The 19222-nt window shown below is 40.4% G+C and overlaps 1 protein-coding gene across 5 annotated transcripts in view; it reads left to right on the top strand.

Annotated features, from left to right (window-relative positions):
* TRMT11 (tRNA methyltransferase 11 homolog) overlaps positions 1 to 19222 on the top strand; it is a 157719-nt gene that overhangs the window by 95462 nt on the left and 43035 nt on the right. For all 5 annotated transcript variants that reach the window (XM_029596683.1, XM_029596682.1, XM_029596684.1 and 2 more), the window contains one exon: positions 16806 to 16926. In XM_029596683.1, the coding sequence (XP_029452543.1) occupies positions 16806 to 16926 (121 nt within the window). The remainder of the gene's footprint in view (positions 1 to 16805; positions 16927 to 19222) is intronic.

Raw genomic sequence — 19222 nt, 5'->3', positions numbered from 1 at the left:
TAGAACAGTTTATTCTTTATACAGCAAGCAAAAAATGGTCTATTAATGTCAAAAAGCCATCAGTTTCTTATTTATTTATTTATTTATTTATTTATTTATAAAAGCTTATAAATCACTTTCCAGTTGTTACAATAAAACTTTCAAAGTGATGCACATAGCCAATTTAAAACAATAAAACAAATTAAAACATAACATAAAATTAAACAGAACAGCCAGTTAATGAAACAGAATTTCTATCATGCCCTATGACCTTCTTTAATCCTACATGCAGATTTTTACTCTACTAATTTCCAAACGTGATATAGGGGGTTTCCGAAATGCTGAACCACTCCCAGATTTAATTTGGAAGATCACTTGTTAACGGCCATGTCTTTATGCAGAAATCACAATTCCAACTTTTTGGAATGTGGTCATTAACAAGTGAGCTTCCGAATTAAATCTGGGGGTGGTTCAGCATTTTGGATACCCCATAGAAATATCGCATTTGAAAATTATTAGAGTAAAATTCTGGATGTAGGATTAAAGAAGGGCATGATAGAAATTTTGTTTTATTAAGTGGTTTTGTTTAATTTTGTTATGTTTTAAATTGGCTTTAAATCAAATATATTAATGAATCCCCCAATGAAAATAATTTTTGCAATTATTTAAATGACATTTCTCTGCTCATGAAGTGAGTCACCATTTGAATGGAGGAAATTTTTTTTGAAAAAGGAGAGCTGCCCAGTGTAATGAAACACCGGCAAACTACCTGTTAATAAATCAAGCACAAAAAATTTTTGAAAAGTGGAGGAAGGGTTTCATATCTGAGTTTTCAACCCAACACAAGGTCTGCTCGGTTAACATATATAATCATCAACCAATCCTCCTCCACCTATGATTTGTTTTAAATTCGTGCAACACTGGTGAAAACTGCATGTGTTTTTTTTACGTGTTTTTTTGCTTTTTTTTATATATATATATTCAATCAAAAACACCAACTTCCTTAGTTTAAAATTAGCTTTCAAAGTCCCGACTTATCTGGTGATGTTAATCCACCCGACGTAGCTACGTTTCAGGTCCGCAATGGCACCTTTCCTCAGGGGATGTGTTCTTCTCGAGTAGTCAGTGTCCCACGATAGCTAGGAATTAAATGTCAAAGCAATTTTTGTTTTTCTACAAGGCGCCATAGCGCGCTCTTCCACGCTCTACAAACTTCTCGCTAACGATCATGGCTTTAAACTAGCGGCACAAATGCGGGTTGCCTGCTAGTCAGTTTTTTTGCGCGAAGCGCATTTGCTCTACCATGAGTGATTTTGAAATTCAAGCAGCGATTTTGCGTGATCGATTTTTAGAACATGGATATCCAAGATCAGCCATCAAAAAAGCTTACAAAAGGGCGAAATTTTCGGACAGACAAAGTTTATTACAGTATAAACCCGTTAAAGAAAGTCCACAGCTGGTTTGTGTTTTGAAACAATCAGTGGCTACAAACATAATTTCGTCATCAATACGCCGTCATTGGCATGTATTAGCCTTACATGACATCTTCAAAGAAACACCGCTTATCGTCACTTCACGTGGCGCCAACATCAAAGATAAACTCGTACATGCTCAATTTTTTAAAAATCCACAGATTTCAATCACTGGACACCACAAATGTGGGCAATGTTTTCATTGTGTGAATTGCATTGAGGGCATAAGTTGGCAGGAACCGGTGACAGGGTATCGAGTACACCGCAAATATAATACCACATGCAATTCTGATTATGTTGTTTATGCAATTATTTGTCCTTGCCCTAGGGTATACATTGGCAGAACCACCCGCAAAATCAGAGTGAGGTTGAATGAACATAAGTCAAAATTGAATACTTCTACATTAACAGCTCCAGTTGTCACACATTGTGATCAGCATGGTCACCTGTACAGTACTTTAAAATGGACAGTTATAGATCATACACCTGCAACCGCGAGAGGAGGGGACCGCGAAAGCCTGTTGAATAAACGTGAGGCGTTCTGGATTTTTACACTTAACACGCAAACACCTCAGGGATTGAATGAAGCTCTTGATTGGGGCTCTTTAGTTTGAACGAATACGTGATGACGCCATAGCAATGAGCGTTGTGATTGGATGTGAAATCATCTGTGCCGCTAGTTTAAAGCCATGATCGTTAGCGAGAAGTTTGTAGAGCGTGGAAGAGCGCGCTATGGCGCCTTGTAGAAAAACAAAAATTGCTTTGACATTTAATTCCTAGCTATCGTGGGACACCGACTACTCGAGAAGAACACATCCCCTGAGGAAAGGTGCCGTTGCGGACCTGAAACGTAGCTACGTCGGGTGGATTAACATCACCAGATAAGTCGGGACTTTGAAAGCTAATTTTAAACTAAGGAAGTTGGTGTTTTTGATTGAATATATATATATATAAAAAAAAGCAAAAAAACACGTAAAAAAAACACATGCAGTTTTCACCAGTGTTGCATGAATTTAAAACAAATCATAGGTGGAGGAGGATTGGTTGATGATTATATATGTTAACCGAGCAGACCTTGTGTTGGGTTGAAAACTCAGATATGAAACCCTTCCTCCACTTTTCAAAAATTTTTTGTGCTTGATTTATTAACAGGTAGTTTGCCGGTGTTTCATTACACTGGGCAGCTCTCCTTTTTCAAAAAAAATTTCCTCCATTCAAATGGTGACTCACTTCGTGAGCAGAGAAATGTCATTTAAATAATTGCAAAAATTATTTTCATTGGGGGATTCATTAATATATTTGATTGATTACATTGTCAATTCCCCAAAAGATATTGGTGCCGTTTTTGAGGTTTAAATTGGCTTTATACATCGCTTTGAAAGTTTTATTGTAAAAACTGAACAACGATTAATACATTTTTATAAATAAATAAATAAGAAACCTGGACATGACTTAACCGATGGAGAGAGATATTTCAGAATTATATAAAAGATCAGTCTGTCCTGGGATTTGGGGGAAGATTCAAGATGGTGTTTGCTAGATAGGCTTCTGTGTTTGTACTCTCCGGACCTGAACTTTTTCTGTTTTCTGCTTACGGGGAAGCGGAAAGGAGGTTTTCTTCTCCTCAAACCCAACAGGCAACTATTCCTGAACACACACTTAACTTTCCTTTGATTATATCAGCAGTCCAACTTGGCTGGTGTTGAGGCGGATAGCCCGCTGGCAACTGAGGTATCGCTCAGCCTGGATGATCTTTAAACACCTCGGCCCCTGGAGTTCGCTGCTGTAGAGGCAGAGAAGACACCGGATTGCATTGATGCGTTCCTGTGCATCTGTTGCGTCATCAGCTAGCGCTTCCCTCCTGTGCACGACTGCAGCCATGCAGCCTGATGGTGTGGCGGTTCTCCATTTTCCCCATGGTCTGGATGGCTTTGCTGGGACAGCCTTGGCTGGGACGTCAGCTTCTATGGTGAAGTTTGCTCACAGGAGGTCGCAGATGCCATGTCGACCCTTAAAGTTAAAACAAATCCAATTTAAACTACCTTCACTGTCTCTGGAAAACCTGTGGACTGCCTTAGCTACAATTGAGAATCCAGTTTCATCATTAGCTATATTGACTGAGGATATTCATTCTAAGCTTCAGAAGCAAGAGCAGAGTTTTGTAAATTGTGAAAAGAGACTGGATGTAGTTGAGAAAACTTTGGGGCATGGGAGGGAAGTTTATTATTAAAGATATATCTTCGTCCTCCCGACGATTGGAAAATCTAGAGAATTCCACCAGATACTTGAACTTGCATGTGCCAGATTTTCCTCAAATTTGATTAATTTCTCCATCCAAGTTATTTAAATCTTACTTGAAAGAGGTTTTGGAAATAGCAGAGGCTGCTTTACCACCATTTTCTAAGGTTTACTACCTGCCATTCCAATATAGCAGAGCCAGCTTCTCCTAATTTATCTGAATTTCCCGACAGTACTGATGGTATTATTTCTTCTTCCACAGCGTCGTGATACTACTCTCCGTGTTTGTTTTCATCATCATGAAAGTTTTTTTTACGCACTAAACACATGGATATTTTCCGATTTAGCTAAAGCTACTCAGGATCGCAGCAAGAAATTTCTGGCCATGAGGCCTGAGGTAGTGTCCTTAGGGGCAACCTGTGATATTCGGCATCCCTGTAAATGTTTTGTTAATTTGAATGATATTAAATATATATTTTTTGATCCTGCTTAGTTGAGGGACTTCCTGGAAGCTAGACATAATATTATCTTCTAGCATTATGGGGCAGATTTTCAAAGGGGTACGCGCGTAAGATACGCCCTGAAAACCTGCCCCAAGCTCCCCCTGCGCGCGCAGGTCCCAGGATGCTTGTAAGTCCCAGGGCTTTCCTTGGGGGGGGGGGCTGTGTCGGGGAGGTGTGTCACGGCGATGCGTCATCCAGGGGCGGGGCTGCGGGTGTGGTTCTGGCCCGGGGGCATTTTGAGGGCGTGGCCAAAGCCTCCGAAACCGCTCCTGGGCTGGGGAATAGCGCGCTGGCTGGTGCGCGCGAGTTACGCCTGCCTCAGGCAGGTGTAACTTTTCTAACAAAGGTAGGGAGGGGTTTACATAGGGCTGGGGGGTGGGTTAGGTAGGGGAAGGGAGGGGAAGGTCGGAGCGAACGGAGGCAGGTTGCGCGGCTCGGCGTGCGCAAGCTGCTGATTTTGGGCAGCCTTGCGCGCGCCGACCCCGGATTTTAAAGAATACGTGCGACTACGTGCGTATCTATTAAAATCCGGCGTACTCTTGTTTGCACCTGGTGCGCGAACAAAAGTACGCGTGGGCGTACTTTTTAAAAATCTACCCCAATGTGTATTAGGTGTGTTGTATAGGGCAAGGTACTGTTCTGTCCAGATGTGCTTGTTCTAATATTTTATATTACTTTAGTAGGCCTTAGCCCTCGGGCCTTTCCATATATAGTGGACATATACGGCTGGTTTAAATTATGTATTTTCTTTCTTTTTCTTTATCTGTACTTTGCTATTTTTCTTTTTCAAATATTTTATATTTGATTATAATTTATAATCTAATAAAAATAGTTAAAAAAAAAAAAAAAAAAAAAAAGATCAGTCAGTTCCTTCATTTACTGAGTCTCATTGTACAGCATTGGTAGTTACTATCTATGCACAAAAGGCTCGTCTGTGGAACATAGCAACAGAATAGATACTGGCAGAGAAGGACCAAATTGCTCCAACCAGTCTACCCATCTAGTCTTTTACTTGACCTGTCAACCCTTTATGCATGCAGTGCTTCCCACATCTGTCCCATGCATGCCCCAAATCGGTCAAAAGTGCTGGCTTTCACTAACATTTTAGGTCTTGTCATCTTCAACTTTTATTCTGATTGTGAGTCTTTCAAAATCAGTACTGAATCCTATTCCCAGGCCCCCCTTCCATGTCTTGTTTCTTTAAAAATGTATATTCTGCAGATTACAGCTGATGGATATCTAATACATCTCCAATTATTCAAAGTGAGGATACTGGAATTTTTAAGTCAAACTGTATCGGGCCACACCTAACAGCAATCTTAGAACCAATACCAGTTTACCTTCCACCAAAACATTCCGACGCAGTTCTACAACTTGGATAAGTACTCATATTATTATGACCTTCATAATAGGCATCATCGTGATTGCTTTCGCGTTATCAACTCTGCCTTATATATAATCATTTGGTCATTTCCAGTTCCAGATCTTCTCTGAACCAAGTCTTTATATCTTTTTCAAAACATTTTTTGTTTGCACTTAAAAATTATTATTAAAATTATAAATCCAGCACTTTCATTCTGCACTTATCTTTCACGCATTGTATTTCTCCTTAGTGTTGTTTGTTGTCTTGCTAAATCCACAAGAAACAGTTGACCCAACACTGGACCGTGTTTCGGACTGTTGTGAACAATCTCCAGTCCTTTGTCAAGGGTGATTCAATCTGCGTCTAAACACACCATATTTTATAATTTAATGTCAATACATTTCCAAGAGATAATTACATGAACACTTGGACTATAGTTATAGTCTTGTGTACTCACATTTTTCCTTCTTATATTTCGTTCCTGTTGAACTTCACACAAACAATGGCGTCTCAGCGTTTTTCTTATAGTTCACATCCGGAACCCAACCGGAACTCTCTTAAATTCCCCTCTACTTTCGCGTTCCGCCTCCTATGCTGATGTAATACCTGACGTCATGATACCTCTCAATGAAATTATATCAATGAGTACCACTCAATCGAAGCGTTTAATCCATTTGGAGCAACTGTATCGAGCTTGAATATCCACTGTTCTTTTAAATTCAAAGTTTTATTCATATTACCCCCTCGAGGATGCATATAAATTTTTTCCAAAATCCTCCAACGTAAATCATTAAAGGTATGGTTATGATCTTTGCAATGTAATACTAAGGGGGCTGTAATTTTTTCAGTAGTAATGCAACTTCTGTGTTCAACTAGACGTGTACGAATCATTCTTTTAGTTCTTCCTACGTAGTACAATTTGCATGGACATTCAATCAAATAAATGACATAAGTAGATTTACAATCTACATGATACTTTAATGTGAAATTGCGTCCATTCACATCCACCCAAGTTTCTCCAGCTAACACCTGACTACACACTGAACAGCTAGTACATGGCCAACTTCCATAAGGTAAGTCCGAATTTTCGCCCGATGTGTCTTGTAAATAAGAATGAGAGATGTTATCACCTATATTCCGACCTCGGCTATAGGCAACAATCGGACGAGTTTCAAATACTGGTGCATGTGGTCTTAATACTGTCCAATGTTGGAAAATGGATGCTGCAATAGCCCCAGCTTTGTTTGAGAATGGAATAGAACAAACTAATGTAGAATTATTGTCATCTGGTTTGTCCAACAATAACCAACATCTTGCTACATTTGTAGCCCGTTTCCAGGCTTTTTTGATATAATGGCTGGGATATCCTCGTTGGAGCAACCTTTGTGCTAAGATTCCTGCTTGTGTATGGAAATCTTGATTCTCACTGCATAGTCGTTTTAGGCGCAAAAATTGTCCAATAGGCAAGTTTTTCTTTAGATGATAAGGGTGAAAGCTGGAAAAATGGAGTAGCGTATTTTTTTCACACGATTTCCGATACAACGAAGTGACCATTTTATTCCCATCCTTCTTGATAAATATATCCAAAAAATTGATTTGGGAATGATGAAATTCAATTGTGAATTTTAAATTCTGGTCAAGTGTGTTAATCCAACTATGGAATTGTAATAAATCTTCAATACTTCCATGCCACAGAAAAAATACATCATCTATGTATCGAGTGTACTGTGAGATTTTCTGAAACTCGACAGCATTGTACAGAAACATATTTTCAAAGTTTGTCACATACAAATTAGCCAAACTGGGGGCCATCGTGGCCCCCATGGCTGTTCCGTGTACTTGTTTATACCATTTGTGCTGAAATAGAAAAAAAGTTTCACACAATGCTAATTTCGTGAGTTGCATCAAAAATTCAGTGGGGATTCTATGAGGACGTTCTCTTAAATTTAAAGTACTCTCCACGATTTGTAAAGCTTCTGGCTGTGGAATGGAAGTATATAAAGATTGTATGTCCATGGTCACTAACAAAGCATCGGTTGCATTATTAATTTCTTCCAACTTTGCCAACATTTGTTTCGTGTCTTTGCAAAAAGATCTACTCTTGGACACAAAAGGCTGCAAAAAAACATCCACAAAAGTGGATAAAGGCTCTAATACTGATCCAATAGTGGTAACAATTGGGCGTCCGGGTGGATTATTACGATCCTTGTGCACTTTTGGAACGAAATAAATGGTTGGAGCCATAGGGTGTTCAACACAAAGAAAACCGTGCCTCTCTCGATGTTAAGCTACCTAAATTCAATTGATGATTCACTAATTCTGAAATATTTTGACATAACTCTACTGTAGGGTCAACTTCTAACTGTTCATACTTAGTGGCGTCCTGTATATGATGTAAAATCTGAGCTATATATCTATTTTTATCTAATAAAACTACAGCTCCACCTTTATCCGCCTTTTTGATCACAATTGTCTCTTCATGTTTCAAAGATAATAATGCTTGAAACTCTCCATAAGTCAAATTGTACTTAGGGGCTGTATACCTTGCTTCAATTTCTTTTACATCTATTAAAACCAATTCTATAAAAGTTTTAATGATCGGATCAATAGGTCCACTAGGTAACCAGTTGGATTTTGGATGTACTACTGAACAGTCATTACGAGGCATGTTTTGAGAAAAAAACAACAAAAGTTGGAGTTTACGAAAAAAGCGATATAATGCAGTTCTGCAAAAAAAAGGTTCATGTCGATGAAAGGGAACAAAAGATAGCCCTTTTTGTAACACTTTCAGATGATCGGGTGTTAACTGCATCTGCGACAAATTTATGACGTTACATTCCGATTCTGTGATCGAGTATGAGGTCTCTGTTCTAAATCTGGACCTGTTGGCTGCCGTGATTGGCGAAAAAACCGCCTTTGCTGTGATCTATATGTTCTAAAATTCCCTCTGCCTCGATTATAAATCTCATTATTGGCTGCTTGAGGTATCTCTTCCTCTGATGATCCCGAAGAATCTTCCGAGGACCCCGCAAAGGCTACCTTACGAGGAGGATTCATTTTTTTTCTCTGCCATGGATAAATTGCTCCTGTGGAATAATCCTTTTCATCCCGCTTGAATTTACCTATCTTGCTATTTTTTAATTCAGTTCTAAATTTTTCAATGGTGGTGTTGAATTCATGTAATTTTACATCATACTCATCGAGAGTTCCCTGTTGTTGTAAATTTGATTTCATTAATTCACATTCTGGACGCAATTTTTCTGCTAACTGGTTAGTAGTTTCGATCAATAGTAACATCAGATCTAGTGCACATTTATTCAATATGCAAATCCATTTTTGTATGAACTCATCATTCTCGGGATAAATGGAGGGTTCCAAATTTATTCTCAAACCCCGCGGGATCCTCTCAGTTTTAATATATTGTAATAATGTAGCTGAATGTAACTCAGACCTAATCACTCTCTTCTGTAGCTCCAACAATTGTTCCCAAGTATAACTTTCCAACACGTTGCTATCATCGTCCAATAATCAGTCAGGTGTTAGCTGGAGAAACTTGGGTGGATGTGAATGGACGCAATTTCACATTAAAGTATCATGTAGATTGTAAATCTACTTATGTCATTTATTTGATTGAATGTCCATGGAAATTGTACTATGTAGGAAGAACTAAAAGAATGATTCGTACGCGTCTAGTTGAACACAGAAGTTGCATTACTACTGAAAAAATTACAGCCCCCTTAGTATTACATTGCAAAGATCATAACCATACCTTTAATGATTTACGTTGGAGGATTTTGGAAAAAATTTATATGCATCCTCGAGGGGGTAATATGAATAAAACTTTGAATTTAAAAGAACAACAGTGGATATTCAAGCTCGATACAGTTGCTCCAAATGGATTAAACGCTTCGATTGAGTGGTACTCATTGATATAATTTCATTGAGAGGTATCATGACGTCAGGTATTACATCAGCATAGGAGGCGGAACGCGAAAGTAGAGGGGAATTTAAGAGAGTTCCGGTTGGGTTCCGGTTGTGAACTATAAGAAAAACGCTGAGACGCCATTGTGTGTGTGAAGTTCAACAGGGACGAAGTATAAGAAGGAAAAATGTGAGTACACAAGACTTAAAGTGCTGGCCTGTGGTATAACTATAGTCCAAGTGTTCATGTAATTATCTCTTGGAAATGTATTGACATTAAATTATAAAATATGGTGTGTTTAGATGCAGATTGAATCACCCTTGACAAAGGACTGGAGATTGTTCACAACAGTCCGAAACACGGTCCAGTGTTGGGTCAACTGTTTCTTGTGGATTTAGCAAGACAACAAACAACACTAAGGAGAAATACAATGCGTGAAAGATAAGTGCAGAATGAAAGTGCTGGATTTATAATTTTAATAATAATTTTTAAGTGCAAACAAAAAATGTTTTGAAAAAGATATAAAGACTTGGTTCAGAGAAGATCTGGAACTGGAAATGACCATATGATTATATATAAGGCAGAGTTGATAACGTGAAAGCAATCACGATGATGCCTATTATGAAGGTCATAATAATATGAGTACTTATCCAAGTTGTAGAACTGCGTCGGAATGTTTTGGTGGAAGGTAAACTGGTATTGGCTCTAAGATTGCTATCTAATATATCTAACACATAGCAAACATTGATTGATTTATTTATTCTTCTTTTAACCTGCTAAATCAGACAGGTCTGGCCAAAACGAAATACAAAGATTTAAAAATACGTCTTAAACCTAAACCTAAAAATATAAAATCAAATTCCAGAAGCATAAAACCTCATAAAAGATTACCAACTTTTGTAAAAATTTTCATAACCACCAAAGTTAATGAGACTGTTGTCCGAAAGAATACAAGCTTGGATTTTAACCTTGGTCTCTCCATGTGGAAGCCTGATGCAGTTACATTGCTGTGACCTGCAGTGTCTCTAAGTAGGCACAACAATCTTTATTCTCCATTTTCCTCCTTGGACCACTGATGGTGGTATAGTCCCGAAGCGAGCTCTGGATCCATTTGCTACAGATCGGGGGGAGGGGGGGGGGGGGGGGAGAGAGAGAGGAAAAAAAAAAAAAAAAGAAGTGACTTGCCCAAGGTCACAAGGAGTGACAGTGGGACTGTTGGAGCTACGTTGGACTTGCTGGGAAGGAGTCCCTAAAATCTTAAAAACAAAACATTTAAAGCTAATATTTGTTTGCGTGTTTAGAAATAGGAGTTTGGGTTTTTTTGTGAGCTTATATAAGTTAGTGTTTGTTTGCCACTGTTAAGAATTATGAGAGTATAGACCTAGTAGGCTTTGAGCTTATGAATGTTTTAAACTTTGGTTTATATTTGATGACTGGAATAAGGTTTTGGTTTTCTTACTCTGACTGATTTCTGTTTCAAGTTGAACTTACTTGAAATGTTTTTTGAAATGCGAAATAATATATATATATATATATAAAAAGGTTAAAAACTTTCAAAAATAGGAAGAGCCGCGTCAACTCTTTCAAAGCTTTCCATTGCAGTTTTTTGATGTCTGCTATCTTTTGAGCTACAGTATCTGCTGTTAAGGTCCTTAAATCATTCAAAACTGAACAATTCCCTTTCTTGGAAGGATCTGCAAAACATTTGAAAAGTTGTGGATGGCGGTTCTCAACCTTTAATTTATTTGTAAAATAATACTTTTTTTGCCCGCTTTATAGCATTCTGTAACCCTAGCCTTGCATAACCACATTTGAGGAGGATTCATTTTTTTGCCACCACCTTTTCTAATTGATGATTTTGTTTCTAATACAACTAATGCAAAATGGTATCCTATGCATTTATCACAGTCTGATATTAAATGAGTGTAGGCAAATATCACATTATCTCATGCATTTTGCATAACTAGATTCCAGGTAACAATTTGTGATTCTAAAGGAAGACCTGCAAAATCACCTGGAAAATTCTTTAAATTTAAAGCCAGATTATCTAAATTTATGTCTGGTGTATTGTTAAATGTAATAAGCACTCCACACTTTGCAAGCTACCACAACACACATTGAAAAACATGATTAAAAAACGATCAGATAAAAGCATTATCTGAAGGGGTTTCTTAAATCAATGAACATTTTCCTATGGGAAATGGGCAGGCCACCAACATGTGGCCTGCCTCACGTGTTGGTGATTTTACTTGCTGGAAAAACTCTTCACTCCTAGATGAAATAAAATCTTTATCCATAGTGCTTTGGGGACCGTCAGCATGTATGTTGAAGTCACCAAGGACTATTACATTTAACATAAGATGTTTCATGCTGGGTCAGACCCCGAGGTCCATTGAGCCCAGCATCCCTGTCTCAACAGTGGACAGTCTGAGTCACAAGTACTCGGCAGATACCAAAAAATGGATTTATTTCACTCCCAGGGATAAGCGATGACTTTCCCCAAGTCTTCCTGGCTAATTACAGTTTATGAACTTTTCTTTCAGGGACTTGTCCAACCCTCTTAGGTACTACTGAATGTGAGTTGCCTTGACCATGTCCTATGGCAGCAGATTCTATGGCTAAGGGAAGAAATACTTCTTATGATTTGCTTTACATCTGCCAGTTGCTCGTTTCATTCAGTGCCCCCGAATTCCTAGTGTTTGAAAGAATAAATAACTGTTCCCTATTTACCTGCTTTACACCACTCATGATTTTATAAATCTCAATTATATCCCCTCTTGGCTTTCTCTTCTTGAAGTTAAACAGCTCTAATCTTTTTATCTTTTTTCCATAAGGAAGTTTTTCCATCCCCTTTATCATTTTTGTCGCCGTTCTCGTACCTTTTGTATGTCCACTGAGTTGTTTTTGAGATGGGGGCGACCAGAATTGCATACAGTACTCAAGGTATGGTCACACCATATAAGAACATAAGAACATAAGAAAATGCCATACTGGGTCAGACCAAGGGTCCATCAAGCCCAGCATCCTGTTTCCAATATTGACTTTTTTAAAAGTATTGAGGCAAAGTTAACTATTTGGGAATATTATTTAGTGTGTTTGTGTGTTTGTGCCTTTAATAGTCAGAAAGGCAGTGAATAAACAAGTTAGACTGTTTGCATTTTAAATAGTCAGTCAATAAGGTAGCAGTAGGTAGGCAGCGAATAAACAAGTTAGACTGTTTGTATTTTTAGTCAGTCAATAAGGTAGCAGTAGGTAGTGTGTTTATTTTTTAAAGTCTGCAGAACTGAGTGTTCTCCAGACTTTTAAAGAGTATAAAGTATAAAGGGGCGGATTTTCAAACACTATGCGTGCGGGTACTTTTGTTCGCGCCACTGGCGCGAACAAAGTACACCAGATTTTATAAGATACATGCGTATCTTATAAAATCCGGGGTCGGCGCGCGCAAGGGGGTGCACATTTGTGCAACCTGCGCGCGCCGAGCCCAGCGCGGCCTGCCTGTTCCCTCCGAGGCCGCTCCGATTTCGGAGCGGCCTCGGAGGGAACCTTTCTTCGCCCTCCCCCCACCTTCCCCCACCTTCCCCTCCCTTCCCCTACCTAACCCACCCCCCCGGCCCTATCTAAAACCCCCCCCTTACCTTTGTCGGCAAAGTTACGCCTGCTTTCAGGTGTAACTGTGCGCGTCGCCGGCAGCCCCGCTCCGTCCTCCGGTCCCGGGGGCATGGTCCGGAGGCCTCGACCACGCCCCCGGGCCGGCGCCACGCCGCCCGCCCCCGAAACGCCGCGGCACGCCCCCGAAACGCCATGTTGTTTCGGGAACGCCCCCGGACACGCCCCCTCCCTCCCCATTTCGAAAGCCCCGGGACTTACGCGCGTCCCGGGGCTTTACGCGCGCCGGCGGCCTATGCAGAATAGGCGCGCAGGGGTTTTAAAATCCGCCCCAAAGAGTATAAAGTATAGAGTATAAAGTATAAAGAGTATCATAATAAAGATATTATGATATTCTCAGTGCCTTTCCAAATAATTCCTATTTGCCTTTTTGACCACCGATGCACACTGAGTCGAAGATTTCAAGGAATTATCTATCCACAAGGACTCCAAGGTCCTTTTTCTGGGTGGTGACTCCTGACACGGAATTCAGCATCATGTACCTGTAGTTGGGATTATTTTTTCCTATGTGTATTACTTTGCACTTATCCATCTGTTAATGCCCAGCCTCCTAGTGTCACAAGGTCTTTCTGCAGTTCCTTACAATCTGCTGTTTTAATGACTCAAAACAATTTTGTGTCATCTGCAAATTTGTTCACAACACTCACTGTTCCCTTTTCCTGATCATTTATGAATGTGCTAAATAGCACAGGTCCCAGTATTGGCCCCTGGGAAACTCCACTAATGACCTTTCTCCATTTGGAAAACTGACTATTTAGTCCTACCCTCTGTTTCCTGTCTTTTAACCAATTACCAGTCTACAGTGGGTCATTGCCTCCTATCCTATGACCTAAGAACATAAAGTGCCATACTGGTTAGACCAAGGTTCATCGAGCGCAGTATTCTGTCTCCAGTGGTGGCCATTTCTGATCACATGTATCAGTAAGATCCCCAATAGTTGATCTGTTTCTTATATCTCACTTCCACTTATAAGCACTGGCTTTTCTACTTGGCTAATAACTGTTTATGAATTTTTCCTTAAGAACATAAGAAGTTGCCATGCTGGGTCAGACCAAGGGTCCATCAAGCCCAGCATCCTGTTTCCAACAGAGGCCAATCCAGGCCACAAGAACCTGGCAATTACCCAAACACTAAGAAGATCCCATGCTACTGATGCAATTAATAGCAGTGGCTATTCCCTAAGTAAACTTGATTAATAGCAGTTAATGGACTTCTCCTAGAAGAACTTATCCAAATCTTTTTTGAACCCAGCTATACTTGTCTAATCCACTCAATTTCCTGAGAAGTTTCTCATGAGGGACTTTGTCAAATGCTGTCTGAAAATCCAAATACATTATTATCAACCAACTTGCTTTTATCTGCATGTTTGCTTACATTTTCAAAAAAATCTAGTAAATTGGTAAGGCAAGGCTTACCTTTGCAAAATCATGTTGACTCTCCCCTATTAAACCTTGTCTATCTGTGTGGTCAGTAATTTTCTTTTTAAAGACAGCTTCTACCACGTTGCCTGCCACTGACATCAGGATCACCGATCTATAGTTTCTCAAATCGCTGCTGGAGCCCATTTAAAAAATTGGATTCTCATTGGCCACTCTCCAGTTTTCAGGTATTGTGGCTGTTTTAAATGACAGGTTGCAGATCACCAAAAAGAGGTCTACATTTTCTTGTTTGAGTTCCTTCAGAACTCTGGGGTGAATACCATTTGGTTCCAGTGATTTGTTATTCTTTAGTCAGGCAATCTGATTTATTATATTTTCCAGTTTCATGGTAATTTTGTTTACTCACGGGCAAATTTGAAAATGCCGGCAAGAGTAAAAAATGAGAGATACGTGTGTGGCCGGACCGCGTGCATGCTGCAAGCTTTTTCCAAGGCCTGCGGCCATGCGTGTATCTCCTGGTACGCGCGGAAGAGCCGGTTGGGACAGCACCCTTAGGCACTGTCCCGGTGAAATGTGCGCCGGCAGCTAGCTGGCACATGCAACTTACTACTGCTCTGCAGAGAGGATAAGTATAAAAATAACAACAAAAAAGATAGGTAGAGGGATTTTAGGGATCGGGGAGGATAGGGGAAAAGGCAGGCAGGGTAGGTAGGGGTTTTAGGAAGTTCCGTCCCAGTCCGCACTTTTATTGGAGCAGACTGAGAGGGAACTGGAGAAAAGCCCCTTTTGTGTCGCCGCATACATGTCCTAAAATCACCCCCCCTTTCGTGTGAGAGCCGATTTAAAATAGAGTACGCATGTGTGCGGGGGGTAGACGATTTATAATGTGCGTGTTGATGTGCGCATGTTATAAAATCGGCGTGCACATGGATGCCCACGTGCGGGTATTAATATTCACCTTCCAGTCATTACCATCAAAAAAATGTTTCAGGTGTGAGTATGACCCCCAACATCCTCCACATTAAAGACAAATTTGTATGGTTTATTACTGTTTTGGAGATCAATTCAATGATTTCCTCCACGGAACAATACTCAAATGCTGGAGGACAATATTTAGAAGAGTTGGGCTTTCCTTCAAGCCAAGCCATCTACTCTGGACAGAGGTTTTACATCAAGTTCTGTTGACTTTTAAGGTATTATTGTATACTATGGGAACTTCATCTCCTTTTTGGAATTTCCTACATTTACAATTAAATGTGTGGCCTGGAGGACAACTTTGCTTCAAACAGTTTCCCCCTCACTCAGCCACATCTCTGTGATACATAAAATACGCTGTTTAAATAAAAAAACAAGATCAGAAGTAAGAACAGATTTTGACTTAGCTGAGTGATCATGCAGGAGGCCAAGATTTAGACCTTGAGGAATCTCAGTAGCTGACATCACGGTGGGAATAGGACTTACGGTTGGTGTAAGATACCTAGCATGCCTCCATGACTTACTGCAGAATGGATTTATGGACGCTGGTAATGAGATGGTGATCGGGCGTCATGGTCATTGATAAGACTGAGAGGAGGCATCGTTGGCCCCAAAAGGAAATTATAGAACCTGAGGCAGACGCCAGTTAAGTTTAAGATGCTTCTTACACAGTATGTTAATAAGCCACCAGAATAAACAAGTAGTCAGTTAAATGAAAACAGTGCCAGATTCATAAACACCAAACGGAATTATCCAGGACACGTGAAGGCGTAAGCCCAGGGGGATGCATCTTCAGCGATGACTCCATTGGGGCCCTTCTAGGGGGTGGGGCCCCAGCTGATCCATGCCGATTGGAGCAGCGATGCAGCCACAGGCTCAAAGAGTGGTTTTTAGCTGCAGGATAGCAGCTCTGTACAGGCTGAGTTACAGCGGGAAGCTGGTATTGTAAAGAGGGTGCTGTTACTGGGGGAATTTGGTGCATAAAATAAAGTTCTGTGCCGAAAGAGAAACGGTGCCCATAATAATGAGGAATAACGAGATTGCCGCCTGTTTCATGGAGGCTGTGCCAGTAACAGGCTGTTCCTTGCTTAGGGCGATATTTCCATTGCATGTTTGGTGGCGATACGGTTAGGAACAGAGTGGAATCTGCAGCAGTTCATTTTTAAAAAAAAGAGTTATTAGCCTGTATTTGTGGAAATTTAACAAAACCATGAAGCATGTATTGTCTTGGCGTATTTGCCAGGTTTGAAAGGCTTTTGTTCCATTCGTAAGCTTCACAGTCTTTGCACTGCCTTATTTTCATTCCAGATACACAGAGGAAATTATACCCCGGCACCCCTGCCTGAAACTCATTAGCAACTGTGAGCAGACACTTTCCAGCCACACAGCAAGGCGCTTGATAACGATGGAAAAGGTGAAAGAGTTAGAGGTAAGCTCCTCACTGTGCTCAGGTATCCAGAGAGCTTTCTCTGCCATCAGAACTGCAGGAAGGGCCTCGACCAGACAGATGGCTGCTTGATGTTAAGGCTTACAGCCTCTCTCTCTGGGGACCTGGGGCACTCCCTGACCAGCCCTGGGGATTTCTTTATCCCGTTACTTACCAGCATGCCCCATGCCTTGTTTCACCGTCATGTGAAATTGCACTGCCAGGACCATGAACTTGCCGCTTGGGAGGTCTGGTTTTATTTAAATAAGGTAGAAAGTTCATATTTAATAATAATTTATAAAAAGGGATTTAAATTTTCTGAGTTTGGGGCAGGCAGCAGTTTAGGTTTTGTATTTGAGTAGGCATAAGAGGTTAGGTTTCATATATCCTGCAAATGTTCAAGCTTTTTATGGCTGGCAGCTGGGATGTATGCTTAGCAGTGTGGACAGGAATAACTGGGCAAACCCGATAGACTGGTTGTTGTTTTTTTTCCTCATGTCATTTACTAAGGAATCAATTTTTAAAATATTTAACCGTCTAACTTGGGGGCTTAGGCCTGGATTTATCAAAATGCGGTAAGTACCGCATGCGATAGCAAAATGGGCGTGTTTTATGCTAATATAGCATTTATCGCAATTTGCGCTAAATTACCTGAGCGAAGAGCTAAGAGCGCAAATTGCGATACCATTTTCAGATTCTGCGATAAGTGCCAGACCTGTTGTATTTCCTGCATTCAACCACCAGGGGACCATTGTTAATGGTCCCAGACACACGGGGGGGGGGGGGAGAGAGAGAGAGTCTGGCCATAATGTCATTCCCATAGGTAGGTATTTGTATCCCTATGGTAGGCCCACCTAGTAACTCGAGGTGGGGTTTAGGTAAGAGGGTAGGGGGTTAGGGGCCACTTTGACATTCTACGGGACACCTATGAACAGAACAGAGGTCTCGTGAAGATTTGATGACCTTTGGAGTGAGGAAACTCACTCCAAGATGAGATTTGGGCAATGTTCTCTCAACCTAGTGTCACGTAGAATGTCAAAGTGGCCCCTAACCCCTACACTAATACCTAAACCCCACCTCGAGTTACTGGGTGGGCCTCCCATAGGGATACAAATATCTACCTATGAGAATGACATTATGGCTAGGCTCGCTCTCTCTCCCCCCCCCCGTGTGTCTGGGACCATTAACAATGGTCCCCCAGTGGTTGAATGCAGGAAATACTGCATGGGAAAGAAGGTCTCAGGGCAAAATAAGACATCTCAACAGGCATAAAGATTCCTAATTTGCCACAATATGTATATGTAGCTATATGTATTAGGGGTGGGAAGACATGTAGTTTTCAAACAGAGCTCTCATTAGTATAATAGATTACACTTGTTACTGTTCAGAATAGGCTCTGTTGACTTTGGCAGCAAAGGAAAAATTTTTGTATTGACTTTTTCATATTTATTTGTAACTGTAGACAAGTTTTCCATCAGCAGGGCCTTGCATCTGCATGTACTGTTTGATTTCTGGTTTTGGAGGATGACAGTGTTTTGTGTTAGTAATATATCCTGACAGGGCTGTGGTTGAAATATCCAGGCATCCACACCTGACCTTCAGTTGACAGGCAAATAGTTTATTGGTTATTGGCACAGAAGTAATGCAGGTGCTTCTAATCCGGGTTATCTAGGACATAGAGCTGTATTATTTCTGTTGAGCCAACATATGGCTTGAGATAGTAGTTGCAGTGATAAGTTAAAAAGTTCAGATGTAAATGTATATTTTGAAACTGCTTTGGAGTAGCCTTTTTTTTATGAGGGCAAGGGCACAAGTTTCTTTTACGATGGTAATGCTAGGTAAAGTGTATAAAGGGACTTTCATAGGAAATGCTTTACTGCAGGAAGGTATGAAAATATGCTCTTGCTGTTCAAAGATCAGATGCAAGGAAAGAAAAGGAATTTTTTTTTCCGACGGGATAGCGCTGGCCCAAGGAGCTTGCTCATGTTATCTGTTTAACATAAAGGTACTCAAGTTTTTCAGTTGGTGTCATCGACTCCATTTTCAGCTTTTAGAGGAAGATGCAATGAATACCTGTTGCAATTATTTGCTGCTGCTACTACTATTACTACTACTACTATTACTACTACTACTACTATTACTACTGCTACTACTACTACTAAATAAAGCCTTTGGTCAAATGTACTGTTAATATAAGAAATGACATAGTGGGTGAGACCAAAGGTCCATCAAGTCCAGCATCCTGTCGCTGACAGTGGCCAGTAATTTGCTGCCACTCTTTGGCCGGTGCAAGGGTATT

Source organism: Rhinatrema bivittatum, chromosome 3 (assembly GCF_901001135.1).
Source record: "Rhinatrema bivittatum chromosome 3, aRhiBiv1.1, whole genome shotgun sequence".
Taxonomy (NCBI): Eukaryota; Metazoa; Chordata; class Amphibia; order Gymnophiona; family Rhinatrematidae; genus Rhinatrema; species Rhinatrema bivittatum.
The sequence above is the reverse complement of the archived record's forward strand: the minus strand, read 5'-3'. Positions and strand labels throughout refer to the sequence as shown.